General features: G+C 45.3%; 1 protein-coding gene and 1 pseudogene across 6 annotated transcripts in view; one reads left to right on the forward strand and one right to left on the reverse strand.

Moving 5' to 3' along the window:
- Positions 1 to 15,760, forward strand: part of EZH1 (enhancer of zeste 1 polycomb repressive complex 2 subunit) — a 35,099-nt gene that overhangs the window by 16,739 nt on the left and 2,600 nt on the right. For all 6 annotated transcript variants that reach the window (XM_066263564.1, XM_066263560.1, XM_066263562.1 and 3 more), the window contains 13 exons: positions 1,202 to 1,304; positions 2,227 to 2,390; positions 2,767 to 2,858; positions 5,737 to 5,917; positions 6,166 to 6,362; positions 9,342 to 9,433; positions 10,840 to 10,880; positions 11,365 to 11,490; positions 12,893 to 13,071; positions 13,581 to 13,676; positions 14,077 to 14,158; positions 15,155 to 15,235; positions 15,641 to 15,725. In XM_066263564.1, the coding sequence (XP_066119661.1) occupies positions 1,202 to 1,304; positions 2,227 to 2,390; positions 2,767 to 2,858; positions 5,737 to 5,917; positions 6,166 to 6,362; positions 9,342 to 9,433; positions 10,840 to 10,880; positions 11,365 to 11,490; positions 12,893 to 13,071; positions 13,581 to 13,676; positions 14,077 to 14,158; positions 15,155 to 15,235; positions 15,641 to 15,725 (1,519 nt within the window). The remainder of the gene's footprint in view (positions 1 to 1,201; positions 1,305 to 2,226; positions 2,391 to 2,766; positions 2,859 to 5,736; positions 5,918 to 6,165; positions 6,363 to 9,341; positions 9,434 to 10,839; positions 10,881 to 11,364; positions 11,491 to 12,892; positions 13,072 to 13,580; positions 13,677 to 14,076; positions 14,159 to 15,154; positions 15,236 to 15,640; positions 15,726 to 15,760) is intronic.
- Positions 6,930 to 7,782, reverse strand: LOC136323570 (histone H2A.Z pseudogene; annotated as a pseudogene).

Consider the following 15,760-nt stretch of genomic DNA (forward strand, 5'->3'; position numbering starts at 1 on the left):
CCCTCTCACTTTTTCTTTCCCTTTTTCCTTCCCTTCCTCTCTCCTTCCTTTCCTTTCTCCTTCTCTTCCTCTCTCCTCTCCCTTTTCTCTCTCAAATCAATCAATAAAATAATAAATTTTTTAAAATCATTGTTCCTTTCTAATGAAAAAAGTAATATATTTGGAAAACATGGAAACTTACAATGAACAAAATAAAGTTTGCTTATAATCCTGCTGCCTAGGAATAACCAGCATTAATATTTCCTTCTAGACTTAAAAATATATAAAATGTGCGCCTGACCAGGCAATGGCACAGTGGATAGAGCATCGGACTGGGATGCAGAAGACCCAGGTTCGAGACCCTGCGGTCGCCAGCTTGAGCAAGGGCTCATTTGGTTTGAGCAAAAAGCTCACCAGCTTGGACCCAAGGTCCCTGGCTTCAGCAAGGGATTACTCGGTCTGCTGAAGGCCCGCGGTCAGGGCACATATGAGAAAGCAATCAATGAACAACTAAAGGTGTCACAACAAAAAACTGATGATTGATGCTTCTCATCTCTCTCTCTGTTTCTGTCTGTCTGTCCCTATCTCTCTCTCTCTCTCTCTCTGTAAAAAAAAAATTAAAAAAAGAAAAAAAATGTGTATGTGTTATATATACAGTGCATACAATGTTATATGTCAAATATATCTCAGTTTTTTAATAGTACATATATAAATAAACCTATTTATATGTGTTATGTGAAATTAGGATCATGTTTTGTGTGTGTATACACATATATTTTTATTTAATATTACAGCATGAGTATTTTTTCATTTTGTTAATAATTAACTAATGTTTAATTATACTCTGTTACTTAATTATACTATATATGTGTGTCTCTTTCGTTATAAAAAAGTTATGTCTTATTCTTTAGCATCAACATATAGGATTCTTCTATATTCAGGTCTCTCTGAGGAACCAGTGGTTTTCACCTCCAGATTCTATCTTGGGCAGTGGATTTTGATGTTAATGTGTAGATGACTCTGATTCTCCTACTTACTGGTAGTCTATTAGATAAGTCCAGGTAGCCTTGACCTTCTTGATATATTCCAAAACAGCCAGTGCTTAGGTTAATTAACAGAGTTCTCATCGAAATGCTGTGACAAAAGGAAAAAGGATCAAACAGCTTTGTTTGCTTACTCTGATTATAGATGACACTCTGGAACTTTGTCTTTTCTAATTCAGGCAACAAAAAGAGTTCCAAGAAACAGTTCCCAAATGACATGATCTTCAGTGCAATTGCCTCGATGTTCCCTGAGAATGGTGTTCCAGATGACATGAAGGAGAGGTAGGGAAAGCTGTCCCCTTCAGGCCATGTAGAGTGATGAAGCAAAATTTTTGGTCAAACTTGTATTTGGTTAATAAAAAGCCTTGTTTATGCTAAGTGTGTTAGTATTTGCCTGTACTTCTGATTATTTCTGGCTTACTTGCTTACCCCTAAATATCTGTTCCCATATTAAGGGTCATTGTTGCCTGGCTTTTGAGTAAGTCTGAACAGAGAACTTTTATAATTCTGCCATTTTTTTGGAGAGTTACTTTAGCACCATACTTATCAAAACTTTCCCGTGCCTTACTTTTAGACATATGCCCAGCCCAGCATAATTACAGTGTACCCACTTAGTTATACACAATTCCATCATCAACAAGACTCATAAAAACCGCCTGACCTGTGGTAGTGCAGTGAATAAAGTGTTGACCTGGAACACTGAGGTTGCCAGTTCAAAACCCTGGGCTTGCCTGGTCAAGGCACATATGGGAGTTGATGCTTCCTGTCCCCCCCCCCCCCCTTTTCTCTCTCTCTTTCCTCTCTAAAAATGAATAAATCAAATCTAAGCCTGACCAAGTGGTGGTACAGTGGATAGAGCGTCGGACTTGGATGCGGAGGACCCAGGTTCGAGACCCTGAGGTCGCCAGCTTGAGCATGGGGTTACTTGGTCTGCTGAAGGCCCTCGGTCAAGGCACATATGAGAAAACAATCAATGAACAACTAAAGTGCCCCAACGAAAAACTGATGATTGATTCTTTCCGTTCCTGTTTCTCTCTCTCTCTCTCTCTCTCTCTCTCTGTAAAAAAAAAAAAAAAAAAAGACTCATAAAAACTCCCATCCTCTCTTGGCCAACTGTACCTTGATGACTGTCAGTACTCAATCTGTATTTTCTCAGTGTAGACATTCCCTGGGAAGGAACTCTTATCTCTGTTTTCTTAAATAGGTATCGAGAGCTTACAGAGATGTCAGACCCCAATGCACTTCCTCCTCAGTGCACACCCAACATCGATGGCCCCAATGCCAAGTCCGTGCAGCGGGAGCAATCTCTGCACTCCTTCCACACACTTTTCTGCCGGCGCTGCTTTAAATACGACTGCTTCCTGCACCGTGAGTGGGCTACTCCAAAATGTTTTCCTGTTTTCTATTCCCAGCCACCATTTCCTTCTCTTGATTTTAGCTTATCATATAGAGTTCCCAGCTTCTGATCTGATGATGGTTTTACAAAGGACCAGTCTATTGTCACTTATTCAGTTATAGTGCAATGTGCTTTGCATGGCCAGGACGGAATAACCAGCAACGTAATTGTTCTTGAATACCTCCTAGCTTTGAAAGTATTGCGTTGGAATCAGAGATGATTAAATTTTATGCACCTTGGGAGCTATTTATATCTAAATTCTATAGTAGCTCCCTTATTCAGTCTTGTTCCCCCCCATCCAGTCAAGGAGATGAATTATTGGAAACAGGACCATGTTTTGTTTTCCAGCTTTTCATGCTACCCCTAATGTATATAAACGCAAGAACAAAGAAATCAAGATTGAACCAGAACCATGTGGCACAGACTGCTTCCTTTTGCTGGTACGTCCTTAAGCTGTTCTTCCATTGTAAACTTTGTTGAAAATTGAGCAGGAAATGGTCCTTGGTCTTTCTGCCCCTGGGAACACAAACCAAGTGAGACAGTATGTAGCACTTGGGTCATTAAGTAGAAATAAAACATGATTTCTGCTCTTAAGGAGCTCCCAGATACTGAGGCAGTAGGGCTGTGAAGTTAGTCTTCTGAAGTGAGGTTTGTAGAGCACTGATGGCTTTCTTGGTCTAATTGTCATCTGTTCAAATTTCAGAGTCTGAAACTGTATTATTTGAACTGAGCTGTGTGTGTATGTTTAACTTACAGAAAAGTATATATACAAGTTTTCTTTTATTGCTTTTTAGAAATCAGTGCATATTCAAATGCTGAACTATCTTGCCCCAAACTTTTTATTAAGAAAAAATTTAGTTATGTAAATAAAATTGAAAGATACTTTTTCCCTCAATTTAATAACATTTTTTCCATACTTGCTTTATTCTTATATTTGTGTCTGTATATCTTTTGCTGAGCCCTTTGAAAAGAAGTTGCAGCACTGGCCAGATAGCTCAGTTGGTTGGAGTATCATCCAGATACACAAAGGTTGTGGGTTTGATCCCCAGTCAGGGCACAGATAGGAACAGAGCAATGTTTCTATCTCTGTCTCTCCCTTCCTCTCTCTCTAGAATCAATCAATAAATTTTTTAATAAAGAAAATTAGTTGCAGACATTGTGATGCTTGTTTGCTAAGTATTTCAGCATGAATCTCCTAAAAATAAAGACATTTTCTTACATATTACAACTAAGAAAACTAATGAGAATTTCATAATATACCTAGGCACTCATTTATTTTTAATTTTTATTTATTTATTTAAGTGAAAGGAGGTGAGATAAACAGACTCCTGCATGCGTCCCGACCAGGATCCACCTGGCAACCCCTTCTGAGACCAGTGCTCTGCCCATCTTGGGCCATGTTGCAACTGTAGCGCCTGAGGCAGAAGCTCCATGGAACCATCCTCAGTGCTCAGGGCCAACACTGTCAAATCAATCAAGCTATGGCTGTGAGAGAGGAAAAGAGAGTGGGGGGGGAGAGAGAGAAAGAGAGATAAGGTGGAGGGGGATCAGAGGAGAACCAGATGATTGCTTCTCCTGTATGCCCTGACCAGGAATCAAAGCCAGGACTTCCACACGCTGGGTTAACGCTCTACTACTGAGCCAACCAGCCAGGGCTCTAGCCATTCTATATTTAATTTTTTTTAGCAGTACCAAAATAGTTTTATTTTCAAATCAAGATCATACAGTTATGCATCATATTTGGTTATGTCTTTTCAGTCTCAAATAATAATACCACATTTTTTTTTTTTTAGAGTCAGAGTCAGAGAGAGGGTTAGATAGGGACAGGCAGACAGGAGCAGAGAGAGATGAGAAGCATCAATCATCAGTTTTTTGTTGTGACACCTTAGTTGTTCATTGATTGATTTCTCATATGTGCCTTGACTGTGGGCCTTCAGCAGACTGAGTAACCCCTTGCTCGAGCCAGCGACCTTGGGTTCAAGCTGGTGAGCTTTGCCCAAACCAGATGAGCCCGCGCTCAAGCTGGCGACCTCGGGATCTCGAACCTGGGTCCTCCGCATCCCAGTCCGATGCTCTATCCACTGCGCCACCGCCTGGTCAGGCCATATTCTTTTTTTCTTTTGAAAAGTTTAGTCTGGTTGTCTTGTAGTATGTCCCATATTCTGGTTTGTCTGTTGTTTCCTCCTGGTGTCATTTAACTTGTTACTCTATTCCCTATTTCCCATAAGCTAGAATTAGTTCTGGAGGCTTAGTTATATTTATGTTAAACATTTTGTATAAGAATATATTATAAGTGATGCTCTGTGTGTCACATTGTAGCATAGGCATATAATATCAGTTTCAGTGAATTTCAAAACTTTTCTTTTGCAATTTCCTTAGGGCCTACAGTATATTGTTCTGAATATTTTTATTAATGGCAAACCTTTATCCTTTATGTATAGATTTAGATTTTAGAAACAGCTAGATGTCTTTAGTAACCAAGTCTGGTAAGATGATAAATGATCAAGCTGCATGATAGTGATTTGGTCTTTTAAAAAAAAGGAAGCAGCCTGACCTGCGGTGGCACAGTGGATAGAGCGTCGTCCTGGAACGCTGAGGTTGCCATTTGAAACCCTGGGCTTGCCTGGTCAAGGCACATATGGGAGTTGATGCTTCCTGCTCCTCGCCCCTCTTCTCTCTCTTCCCCTCTCTCTAAAATGAATAAATAACATCTTTTTTTAAAAAAGGAAAAAGAAAGCTATAAAGTAGTGAAACAGTATTCTTTCAAGTTTAATATACTTAATTGGAGGGAAGTTCCAAAATTAAGTAATAATATTGTACAAATTCAGGGATTACACATTTTATTATTGAAACAGAGACAGAGCAGTAGGATATGAAGAACAGTGTGGCCTGGGGACAAGGAACCCTGATCCTTGTACCCACTCTGGAACAATTAGCTATATACTCTCAATCAGGTCCTTTCCCCTCTCAACCTCATCAACTCATCTACAGGAGAGTGTGTTCGCAAATTCCAAACAGCTAATACACAAATAATTGTAGATACAACTCACTGGAAAGTTGAAAATTCATAGATTATATCTTTTAAAATTACTTCAAAGGATTGCTCTTTTGTGAAGAAGTATAAGTTTCTAAGTGTTACAGTGTTTGCTAAGCAGCTGTCAGATAGTCACACTTATATGGTACAGAGCAAACAAATTAAAAAGACAGTATCATTGCATGTAAGTACAGATGTTGAAGAAGACGGTTTGTGATGAGGGGATAAAAATATGGCGACTCTGGGCCTATTCTGGTTTTCTGTCTATAACGTGTCCATTGCAGGAAGGAGCAAAGGAATACGCCATGCTCCACAATCCTCGCTCCAAGTGCTCTGGTCGTCGCCGGCGAAGGCACCACATGGTCAGTGCTTCCTGCTCCAACACTTCAGCCTCTGCTGTGGCTGAGACTAAAGAAGGGGATAGTGACAGGGACACAGGCAATGACTGGGCCTCCAGTTCTTCAGGTACAGTTAACAAGATGATCTTTTCTTTCCACACAAGGACTCTGGTAAACCCAGGATCACTCCCAATAGCTATTATTAACATTACTACGTATTATAAAATTGTTAATTCTTTCTACAGGTTCACCAGGGGAGACAGGGACTATTTTTTTTACTAGCTATGCTGCCTTTTAAATAGAATACGGTACTTCTGAGTTTGTGACCAATTGCATTCCACCTTCTTTTGTTTCTTTTATTTCTTCCTCTCTTAGAGGCTAACTCTCGCTGTCAGACCCCCACAAAACAGAAGGCTAGTCCGGCACCACCTCAGCTCTGCGTTGTGGAAGCACCCTCGGAGCCGGTGGAATGGACTGGGGCCGAGGAATCTCTTTTTCGAGTCTTTCATGGCACCTACTTCAACAACTTCTGTTCAATAGCAAGGCTTCTGGGGACCAAGACATGCAAGCAGGTACTGTCTGAAAGGAGCAGGAACAAGCGTGGTCCCTCCTTTCTGTCACTAGTGGGCACTGCTCTGCCAGCCCTTTGCCATCCTGTAAGCCTGCCTATGGGGAGAGAAGCCGTCTCAGGCTCAGTCCCTTGTGAGCCTGTGCTTCTGAGCTATAAAGGGGATCTCCAAACACGTGGCCTTCTGTGGAGGCCAGGCCCAGCAGTGCTTGCAGCTCTGCTATCCTCCTTGCTGAGCTCTTATTTCTGTCTTAGCCATGATCTAACTCTTCTGGATGTTTCAGCATACTCTTAGCTTCCATTTTGGTTCCCACCTTTTCTTTTAAGCGTGTATTCATTTTCTAGAAGGGACTCCCAGGTCTTTCTGGGGACATTCTAACCCAGTGTACTCCTGCTCCCCAACTGCTGCTGCTGCTCCTGTTCCTTCCATCAGTCTCCTATTGCTTTATCCAACGAATGTCCTAGCACACAATTTCATGACTACACTCCCAAAAGATAGGCCTGGACCTCGCCTTCTCACTCATACCGTCACTGGAATCACAGTTTTTTTGGGGTTTTTTTTTTTGGGGGGGGGATATGACCTTTATTGAGCTTATCCACCGAAGTGGAGATGTCTGTACAAAACCAAATGTTTGTTACTATAACTTCTGCATCACAATTAAAATCCAAACAGTTTTTTTAAAAACAGTCAACTCAATCAAAACCCACTACTTCAGAATCAATAGCTTCTTTGAAGCCACAGTAACACTTAAATATGGTTAAGACTCAAATGCAGAAATTTGGTTGGTTGGAAAGCTAATTAAACTTCCAACTTGCTCAAATAGAATTACAAAAAGGCAAAATTGTGTTTTTCACAGAGATACAGTCCACTGGAATCACCAACACTGGACAGCTGTTAGAGTATTTAGAGTCCTGAGATAATAAGAAATCCCGGCATCCTTTAAACAGTCTTCTGTTGTCCTTTCTTCCCAATCAAGAGATTTGTGGATGTGTGGAATTACACCACCACCAGTAATTGTAGCCTTGATGAGAGAGTCCAATTCTTCATCTCCACGAATAGCAAGTTGCAAATGACGAGGGGTAATACGCTTTACTTTTAAGTCTTTTGATGCATTTCCTGCCAATTCAGGTACCTCTGTGGCGAGGTACTCCAGAATGGCTGCGCTGTACACAGCAGCAGTCGCGCCCACACGTCCATGACTGGTTGTCCTAGATTTCAGGTGTCGATGAATACGGCCCACCGGAAACTGCAAACTGGCTCTCTGCGAGCGGGAAACCGCCTTTGTCTTGGCCTTTCCAGAGTCTTTCCCAGCCTTGCTGCCAGCCATTTCGAAATTTGCTGAAGCTCAAACAAGCAAGGAAGAGAAAGGACTAATGAGACACCCAGCGACACCTCACTGCCTACTCCGTCGCACCGCGATTCAAACTGCCTGGAATCACAGTTTGATGGTAGCCAGTGACACTCTGAGGCAGGACAGGGCTGTAGTGAGGAGACCCTGTAGAACAGGGACAAGGAGTCAGGTAGTAAGGCCAGTCTGTCCAACAAGAAAGGAATGCCAGAGCCTGAACCCTGCTCACCGGCTCCTAGCTTCTGGAGGAGTTTCTGTGGCTTCTTCTTCACGCCTCCTTTACTTAGAGCAGACAATAGAACCGAGAATTGAAGTGCCCTTTGCTTTCATTGCGGAGCTCAGACCTATTTCCCTGAGACAGATTCTTTTTTATTTTTAATTTTAATTTTTTTTTTTTTTACAGAAACAGAAAGAGAGAGAGAGAGAGAGAGATAGGGACAGGCAGACAGGAACAGAGAGAAAGATGAGAAGCATCAATCATCAGTTTTTTGTTGTGACACCTTAGTTGTTCATCGACTGCCTCCTCATATGTGCCTTGGCCAGGGGTGGGGGGCACAGCAGACCAAGTAACTCCCTGATCAAGCCAGCAGCTACCTAGGGTCCAAGCTGGTGAGCTTTTGCTCAAACCAGACAAGCCCGCGCTCAAGCTGGCGACCTCGGGGTCTTGAACCTGGGTCCTCCGTATCCCAGTCCGACGCTCCATCCACTGTGCCACTGCCTGGTCAGGCCTGAGACAGATTCTTTTTTTTTTTTTTTTTTTTTAAGGTATATCTTTTTTTAATTAATTAATTAATTTATTTATTTTTATTTTTTACAGAGACAGAGAGTGAGTCAGAGAGAGGGATAGACAGGGACAGACAGGAATGGAGAGAGATGAGAAGCATCAATCATCAGTTTTTCATTGCGCGTTGCAACACCTTCGTTGTTCATTGATTGCTCTCTCACATGTGCCTTGACCGCGGGCCTTCAGTAGACCAAGTAACCCCTTGCTGGAGCCAGCGACCTTGGTTCAAGCTGGTGGGCTCTGAGACAGATTCTTAACCCTAACGATCTATCAAGCTGGGTGCAAAACAATTTTTGTGTGTACTTTTCCTGAGAAGAAAATGTATACTTTTCCTGAACTCTCAAAAGGGCCTATAACTAAAAAGGAAGGAAAAAGACTAAAAAGGAATCCCCTAAAGAAAGAAGCACATGAAAGGCAGCCAGCTTTCCTGAAATACTGTCCTTCTGGGGTATCCGGCTCTGCCATCTCTGTACCAGCAGAGGGAGCTAGTGCTGGTATGTGTCAGTTCTCACACTCAGTTACACAAGGTACACAAAGTTGCCCTTCCTGAGAAGAGTTACTGTCGGTAAGGATCAGCCCACCTGCAGGGCTTGGCAGGCAGAGCTGTAAATGAGAGGTACTAACAGGAAAGCTGTAAGTGTGCTCAGTTTTTCTCCTTTCTTGAGTCAGGATGAATGGTTAAGAATGAACTTCAGAGCCATCGCCACTCTGTCTCCCCCTGACTAGAGAGATGCTCAGTCAGCTGCTGGGAGCTCTCTAGAGCCCCCCTAAGCCCAGCACCTGGCTGGGTCACTTATATGACTGCCTAGCTCAAGAAGGAGTGACAGGTCCTCTTGGATTTCTCTTCCAGGTCTTTCAGTTTGCAGTCAAAGAATCACTTATCCTGAAGCTGCCAACAGATGAGCTCATGAACCCCTCACAGAAGAAGAAAAGAAAGCACAGGCAAGGGTTGGACAAAGGACTTTCTGTGGCCAGGCTGTTCCATGTGCTCTGACTTCCCCTTGGACTTCCCATCTGCCTCCCTCTTTAGCCACTGCCCATCCCTTTGGCATTGCGCAAGCGCGGGCCAGCCTTCTCAGCGCTCCCTGTGGGTCTGTGCCGCGGACCAGCCTGCGCCCTGTCCCTAGATGCTGTGGATCATGAGATCATTGTTTGGTTTTCCATTTAAGCTCCTGGCCAGTAGAATGTGAGCTGGCCTCATGGCTCTACCTTGAGGCCATTTTCCTCATTGGGTGATTAGTCAACCACTGTACCCACTTCTCAACCCTGACACCAGAGTTGTTTTGTTTTGTTTTTGGCACGTGTATTGTTTTTCTAAGTTTCATAATACTGTTTTCTAGCTAGCCTTTGCTTAGAGTTGGAAGTTTTTGTTTCTTGAGGTGTTTTTTTTCAAAACAAAAAGTATTGATACTCTGCCTTGGCGTGGTTCCCTAATTACTATCACCTATTGAAGGAAGGAACCGATGTGGATTCTAGTTATAGAAGGAAGTCCCTGTGGCCGCTCCCTGTCAGTTCCTTCACTCAGAGCGTGTTCCTGAAAAGTCTTCTCACCTCCCCATCTTGAAACTCTGCCACCCCTCCACCCCCTCCATCCCTCCACCCTTCCACCCTTCCACCCTCTACCCCCCCTCCACCCTTCCACCCTTCACCCTTCCACCCTTCACCCTTCCACCCTTCCACCCCCCACCCCTCCACCCTTTCACCCTCCACCCTTCCACCCCTCCACCCCCCACCCCTCCACCCCTCCACCCTTCCACCCTTCCACCCCTCAACCCCTCCACCCCTCCACCCCTCCACCCCCCACCCCCCACCCCTCCACCCCCCACCCCCCACCCCTCCACCCTTCCACCCTTCCACCCTCCACCCCCCACCCTTCCACCCTTACACCCCCCACCTCTCCACTCCTCCATCTCTCCACTCCTCCACCCCTCCACCCTTCCACCTCCCACCTCCTCACCCGTCCATCCCTCCACCCTCCCACCCCCCACCCCCTCACCTGTCCATCCCTCCACCCCTCCACCCCTCCACCCCTCCATCCCTCCAAAGGCAGGGGAGAAGGAGGAACAATAGACATAGAGGGTTGGATTTTGTTTGGTGTCTGTTTTTTGTTTTATATATGTTTGTTAAGGGGGGTGTTGCTTATGTTTAAATCTTGAAGCATAGGCCAGTGGGATTTGGGATGGACTCTAGCTGCCCTGTACCAGAACAGGGGCCTTCTGTGGGGGGATTTGGAAGGACAATCCCCAGTTATCAAACTGCAGTCCCTTGGAGTAGGTTGCATTGTCCTTTACCCACGTTTACAGAGTTCCCCAGAATCATGACCCAGACCCATCCTGTCTCTTTTTCAGGTTGTGGGCTGCACACTGCAGGAAGATTCAGCTGAAGAAAGGTAGGTTCCAGCAGGGCCTTCGACAGTGCAGCTCCAAGTCTCACCACTGTGGCCGTTCTCTGCCCCACCTGCAGCTGTACTTGTTGACCCGACACCGCTTCCATGGGTTACGGTTTTTCTGCAGCAGCTGAGAACAGCTCAGCTTCTCACTGCAGCTGCAGAGACCACTGAGGAGGTAGACTAACGGACCGTGTGGCCTCTGCTTTCACAGTATGCCATTTTCCTGGTCCTGGACTTCATTTAATGTTCAGAAAGCTGCGCTACAGTCCTGGGCTATTTCCACACTTTCCCCACAAAACAAATGACCCCATTGTAGCTTTTATGAACAATTATCATCTAGGATTGCCTCTCATTTCCGGTGTCAAATGAGTGTCCAAGGTTATGGTTGGAACGAGCCTCCTCTGAATCAGCGCCGTCAGACAGTGGGGAGGGAGGGCCGCTCGGGAGCCTGGGCCCAGCAGTGCACTGTTCTCTTCTGTCCTAGATAACTCTTCCACACAAGTGTACAACTACCAGCCCTGCGACCACCCGGACCGCCCCTGTGACAGCACCTGCCCCTGCATCATGACTCAGAATTTCTGTGAGAAGTTCTGCCAGTGCAACCCGGACTGTAAGAGCTCTTTGTTTTCCCTGGAGCCAACCCAGTCAGTCGGCCCCAGGGCATCCCTGGTTGCCCTCCCTCCTGTGCCTTTTGCTGCTTAGGGGCCTTCTGATGCTCTCCTGGCTGCTGCATCTTAAGCATTCTACAAGAGACTTAAGATCTGGAAAGGTCATTTTTTAAAAACCCTTACATATATGATTCTAAAAGCAACAATTATACAGAATCAGTTATTTTCCCAATTTTACCATCTAGGGCAGAATGAAGAGATAACAGGAATCTTTTTCCTTATGGTGCAGTTACAGCCTCCCTTCCCAGAATGTTTTATAACAGATACAGGTTACAACCCTGTGTATGTCTATTTCAGTTTAATACCTGGAGTTTTAATATCCAGTATGTCTGGATGTCAGCAGGAGGTAGGATAGAGGACAGAAGTGCTTCTCTCACCTCTTATCACACTGTGTCCTTCCCCCTTCAGGGCAGTTTGATGGCAGTCCCCAGAGCTTGCAGAACCTGGTGCCCAGGCGTTTGTGCTGAAAATAACTCCCACCCGTAGCAGATACCACTCTGAACCACAGCAGAGGGGTGCTGGTACTGGGGAGGGCAGTGGGGGGGGGAGGGTGACACAGAACGGATGCATTCTGTTTTCAAAATGATTGTTGGCTATTTATTTTGATGTTGGCTATTTACCAGTGAAAAACACTGATTTCATTCACTATCCACCCCCTTCCAAATTCTACCATCAAGGAGAAGGGAAAACATTGTTCACTGTTGGGGAATTTCTAGGAAATACATCTCTGTAGTCAAACCTGCTTTTTTGACTCTCAAGCATAAATGTTGGGAGGCACTCCATTTTCTTTGGAAAAAATGGTTTTTTGGAGTTTTTTGTTTGTTTGTTTGTTTTGTATTAAGTTGGAAACGGGGAGGCAGTCAGACTCCCGCATGCGCCCGACCGGGATCCACCCGGCATGCCCACCAGGGGGCGATGCTCTGTCCATCTGGGGCGTCGCTCTGGCGCAATCAGAGCCATTCTAGCACCTGAGGCAGAGGCCACAGAGCCATCCTCAGCGCCCAGGCAAACTTTGCTCCAATGGAGCCTTGGCTGCGGGAGGGGGAGAGAGAGACAGAGAGGAAGGAGAGGGGGAGGGGTGGAGAAGCAGATGGGCGCTTCTTCTGTGTGCTCTGGCCGGGAATTGAACCTGGGACTCCCGCACGCCAGGCCGACGCTCTACCACTGAGCCAACCGGCCAGGGCCAGAAAAAATGTTTTTTGATTTTATGATTATCGGGAAGGGAACTTCTGTTTTGCCAAATATCCTTGAACACATAACATTTACTTCTCTGCTGTCCCTTGAGTCAAACCTGACCCAGCATTAGCCTGCTTCTCTTCCTACCCTTACCTGTTGTCCCCCCAGGTCAGAATCGCTTCCCTGGCTGTCGCTGTAAGACCCAGTGCAATACCAAGCAGTGTCCTTGCTATCTGGCTGTGCGAGAGTGTGACCCGGACCTGTGTCTCACCTGCGGGGCCTCAGAGCACTGGGACTGCAAAGTGGTTTCCTGTAAAAACTGTAGCATCCAGCGGGGCCTCAAGAAGGTGGGGGCCTTTCTCAGGGCTTTCGGCCGGGTTATGGGATGTGGGAGAGACTGGATAGTCCCCAGCAGCCTGTTTCTACCAGTTCCTTGGCAGGTTTGTACTTGAAAGTGCTTGGTAAATTCTAAAAGACACACTTTTACTGAATTAGTTAAGTTTTCTGTCCCAGTAATGGATTAGAAAAGTGACTAAACTGGCCAGATGGAAAGGCGCAGAAGGATGGACTGCTCATTGATGTTTATTTTTATTTGACACATAGCAGTGAATGCCCAGAGTCAGATCCAGAAGGTCCCCAGGTCTAGAGGAAGGGGCGTCATGTTTCCTTTCACCACCTCCCTTTTTGTTTTTCCTCCCACAAGAACAGAATGGCTTACACCTTTTTCTGTTTTCAGATCCTCTTAACAGTTGCTAGTTCTTTTCCACTTTGCCCACATCATACACGTGCACCTCCAGCACGCATACCCCCTCACTCACACACCCTATAGTCTGAGGTTTGACTCCTTCTTCCCCAGCACCTGCTGCTGGCCCCCTCAGATGTGGCTGGATGGGGCACCTTCATTAAAGAGTCTGTGCAGAAGAATGAGTTCATTTCTGAATACTGTGGTGAGGTGAGTGCTATCAGTTTGGCCCACATTCTTATCTGGGGAGATACTGATGAGAAACTCTGATTTTCTGTGGTCCAGACTTCTGTGAATTAATCTCTAAATAACTCAGCTGAGTTTTCACAGGGCCTTTTGGGGGATCCCACAGAACTGTTCGCAGTCCTGAAACAAACCACTCTTTTTCAACTCTGGCAGCTGAGGCCACACAAAAGGGGCTGGTGGGGGGACTCTTCAGCATAACATTGGCCAGCCTGGGTAAGGATTGCAATGAAATAACTGAGCTCAGTATGCTATAATCCTCAGCAAGCACCTAGATGTGCCACTGCCCCTCCCACTCCTGTTCAGGGGCAGGGGATCGTGCCCTGAGCAGACAGCCTGATCTCCTTGTTCTTGTCTGTCTCTGCAGCTCATCTCTCAGGATGAGGCTGACCGACGAGGGAAGGTCTATGACAAATACATGTCCAGCTTCCTCTTCAACCTCAATAATGGTATGGAGTCTTCTTTCTCAACCCAAGGTCGTCTTGGGCAGGTCATCCTACCAGATGTCCCTTGTTACGGTCCAGGTTCAGATCAGCTCTGAATCTTCCAACAGAGGCACAGAGCAAGGTGATGAGATTGAACCCAGAGATACCACGAGCCACAGTTCACTTGTTTTGGGAGAACTTCCATTTCTAGTTGTGTTTCTAATCAGAGCACTGAGCACTTACACCTCAGAAATCTCCCTCCCTAGATGGGAAGAGGAGACCAGAATTCCAGTGAAAAGGGGGAACTCGAAGGGAATACTCCTACATGAAGCTGCATTTTTTTAAAATTGAATTTATTCAGGTGACACTGGTTAGCATAATTAGACAGGTTTCAGGTGCCCAATTCTATAACACATCTCTGTACACTGTCTTGTGTGTTCTCCCCCAAGTCAAATCTCATCCCTCACCATCCCCCCTTGCCCTCTCCCACCTCCACACCCCACTCCCTGCAGTCGTGCACTGAAGCTGCACTATTATGCTGCCTGCTTTCCCAGATCCTGTTAGTATGCTGGGCTTCAGAGTGCCTACTGGATTGTCTTGTTTCTCTTACTGTTTGATTGATTTTTTTGTTTGTTTGTTTGTGGCAGAGACAGAGTCAGAGAGAGGGACAGACAGACAGGAAAGGAGAGAGATGAGAAACATCAATTCTTTGTTGTGGTTCCTTAGTTGCCCATTGGTTGATTTCTCATATGTGCCTTGACCGTGGGGCTACAGCAGACCGAGCAACCCCTTGCTCGAGCCAGCGACCTTGGGTTCAAGCTGGTGAGCCTTGCTCAAACCAGATGAGCCCGCACTCAAGCTGGCGACCTCGGGATCTCAAACCTGGGTCCTCCACGTCCCAGTCTGACGCTCTATCCACTGCGCCACTGCCTGGTCAGGCTCTGTTTGATTGATTTTAAAGTCAAGAAGCTGTGAAGTTACCTGTTGAACACATGGTCTTCCTTGATTTACTTTATACAGATTTTGTAGTGGATGCAACCCGGAAGGGAAACAAAATTCGATTTGCAAACCATTCAGTGAACCCCAACTGTTATGCCAAAGGTGAGTCCCCAGTGACCTGGGAGGCGGGCTGGGTGAATGTATACTTCACTTACTATGTTCTATCCATTATTAACTTTTTTATAGCTGAGCTATTTTCTTGTCCAAAGATAATTATGATTACTGTCTGGTATCATTTTGAGCCCCCCCCATTTTATAATCTGCTCTTTTGACTGAATACATTATAAACATTTTCCTTCAAACATGAGTCTTTTAAAGATAATTTTTTCCCCACGTCATTAGCCAGAAAAAGAGATCTGAAAGTGAAGAGGCAGCTTTATTGACTACTTTCTAATTCCACTTCATTTATGTTTTCACTGGTAATTTGAAGAAAATCAGCCCAGAATCACAACTGATTGTTGACTTGGGGTGACTAGGAACCTAGCCCTGGGTTATTCCTATTTGCAGTGGTCATGGTGAATGGGGATCACCGGATTGGGATCTTTGCCAAGAGGGCAATTCAAGCTGGCGAAGAGCTCTTCTTTGATTACAGGTGAGACAGCCAGGTCCTAGAGAGGTGGCCCTAGA

This window comes from Saccopteryx bilineata, chromosome 2 (genome assembly GCF_036850765.1).
Source record: "Saccopteryx bilineata isolate mSacBil1 chromosome 2, mSacBil1_pri_phased_curated, whole genome shotgun sequence".
In the NCBI taxonomy this organism is placed as follows: Eukaryota; Metazoa; Chordata; class Mammalia; order Chiroptera; family Emballonuridae; genus Saccopteryx; species Saccopteryx bilineata.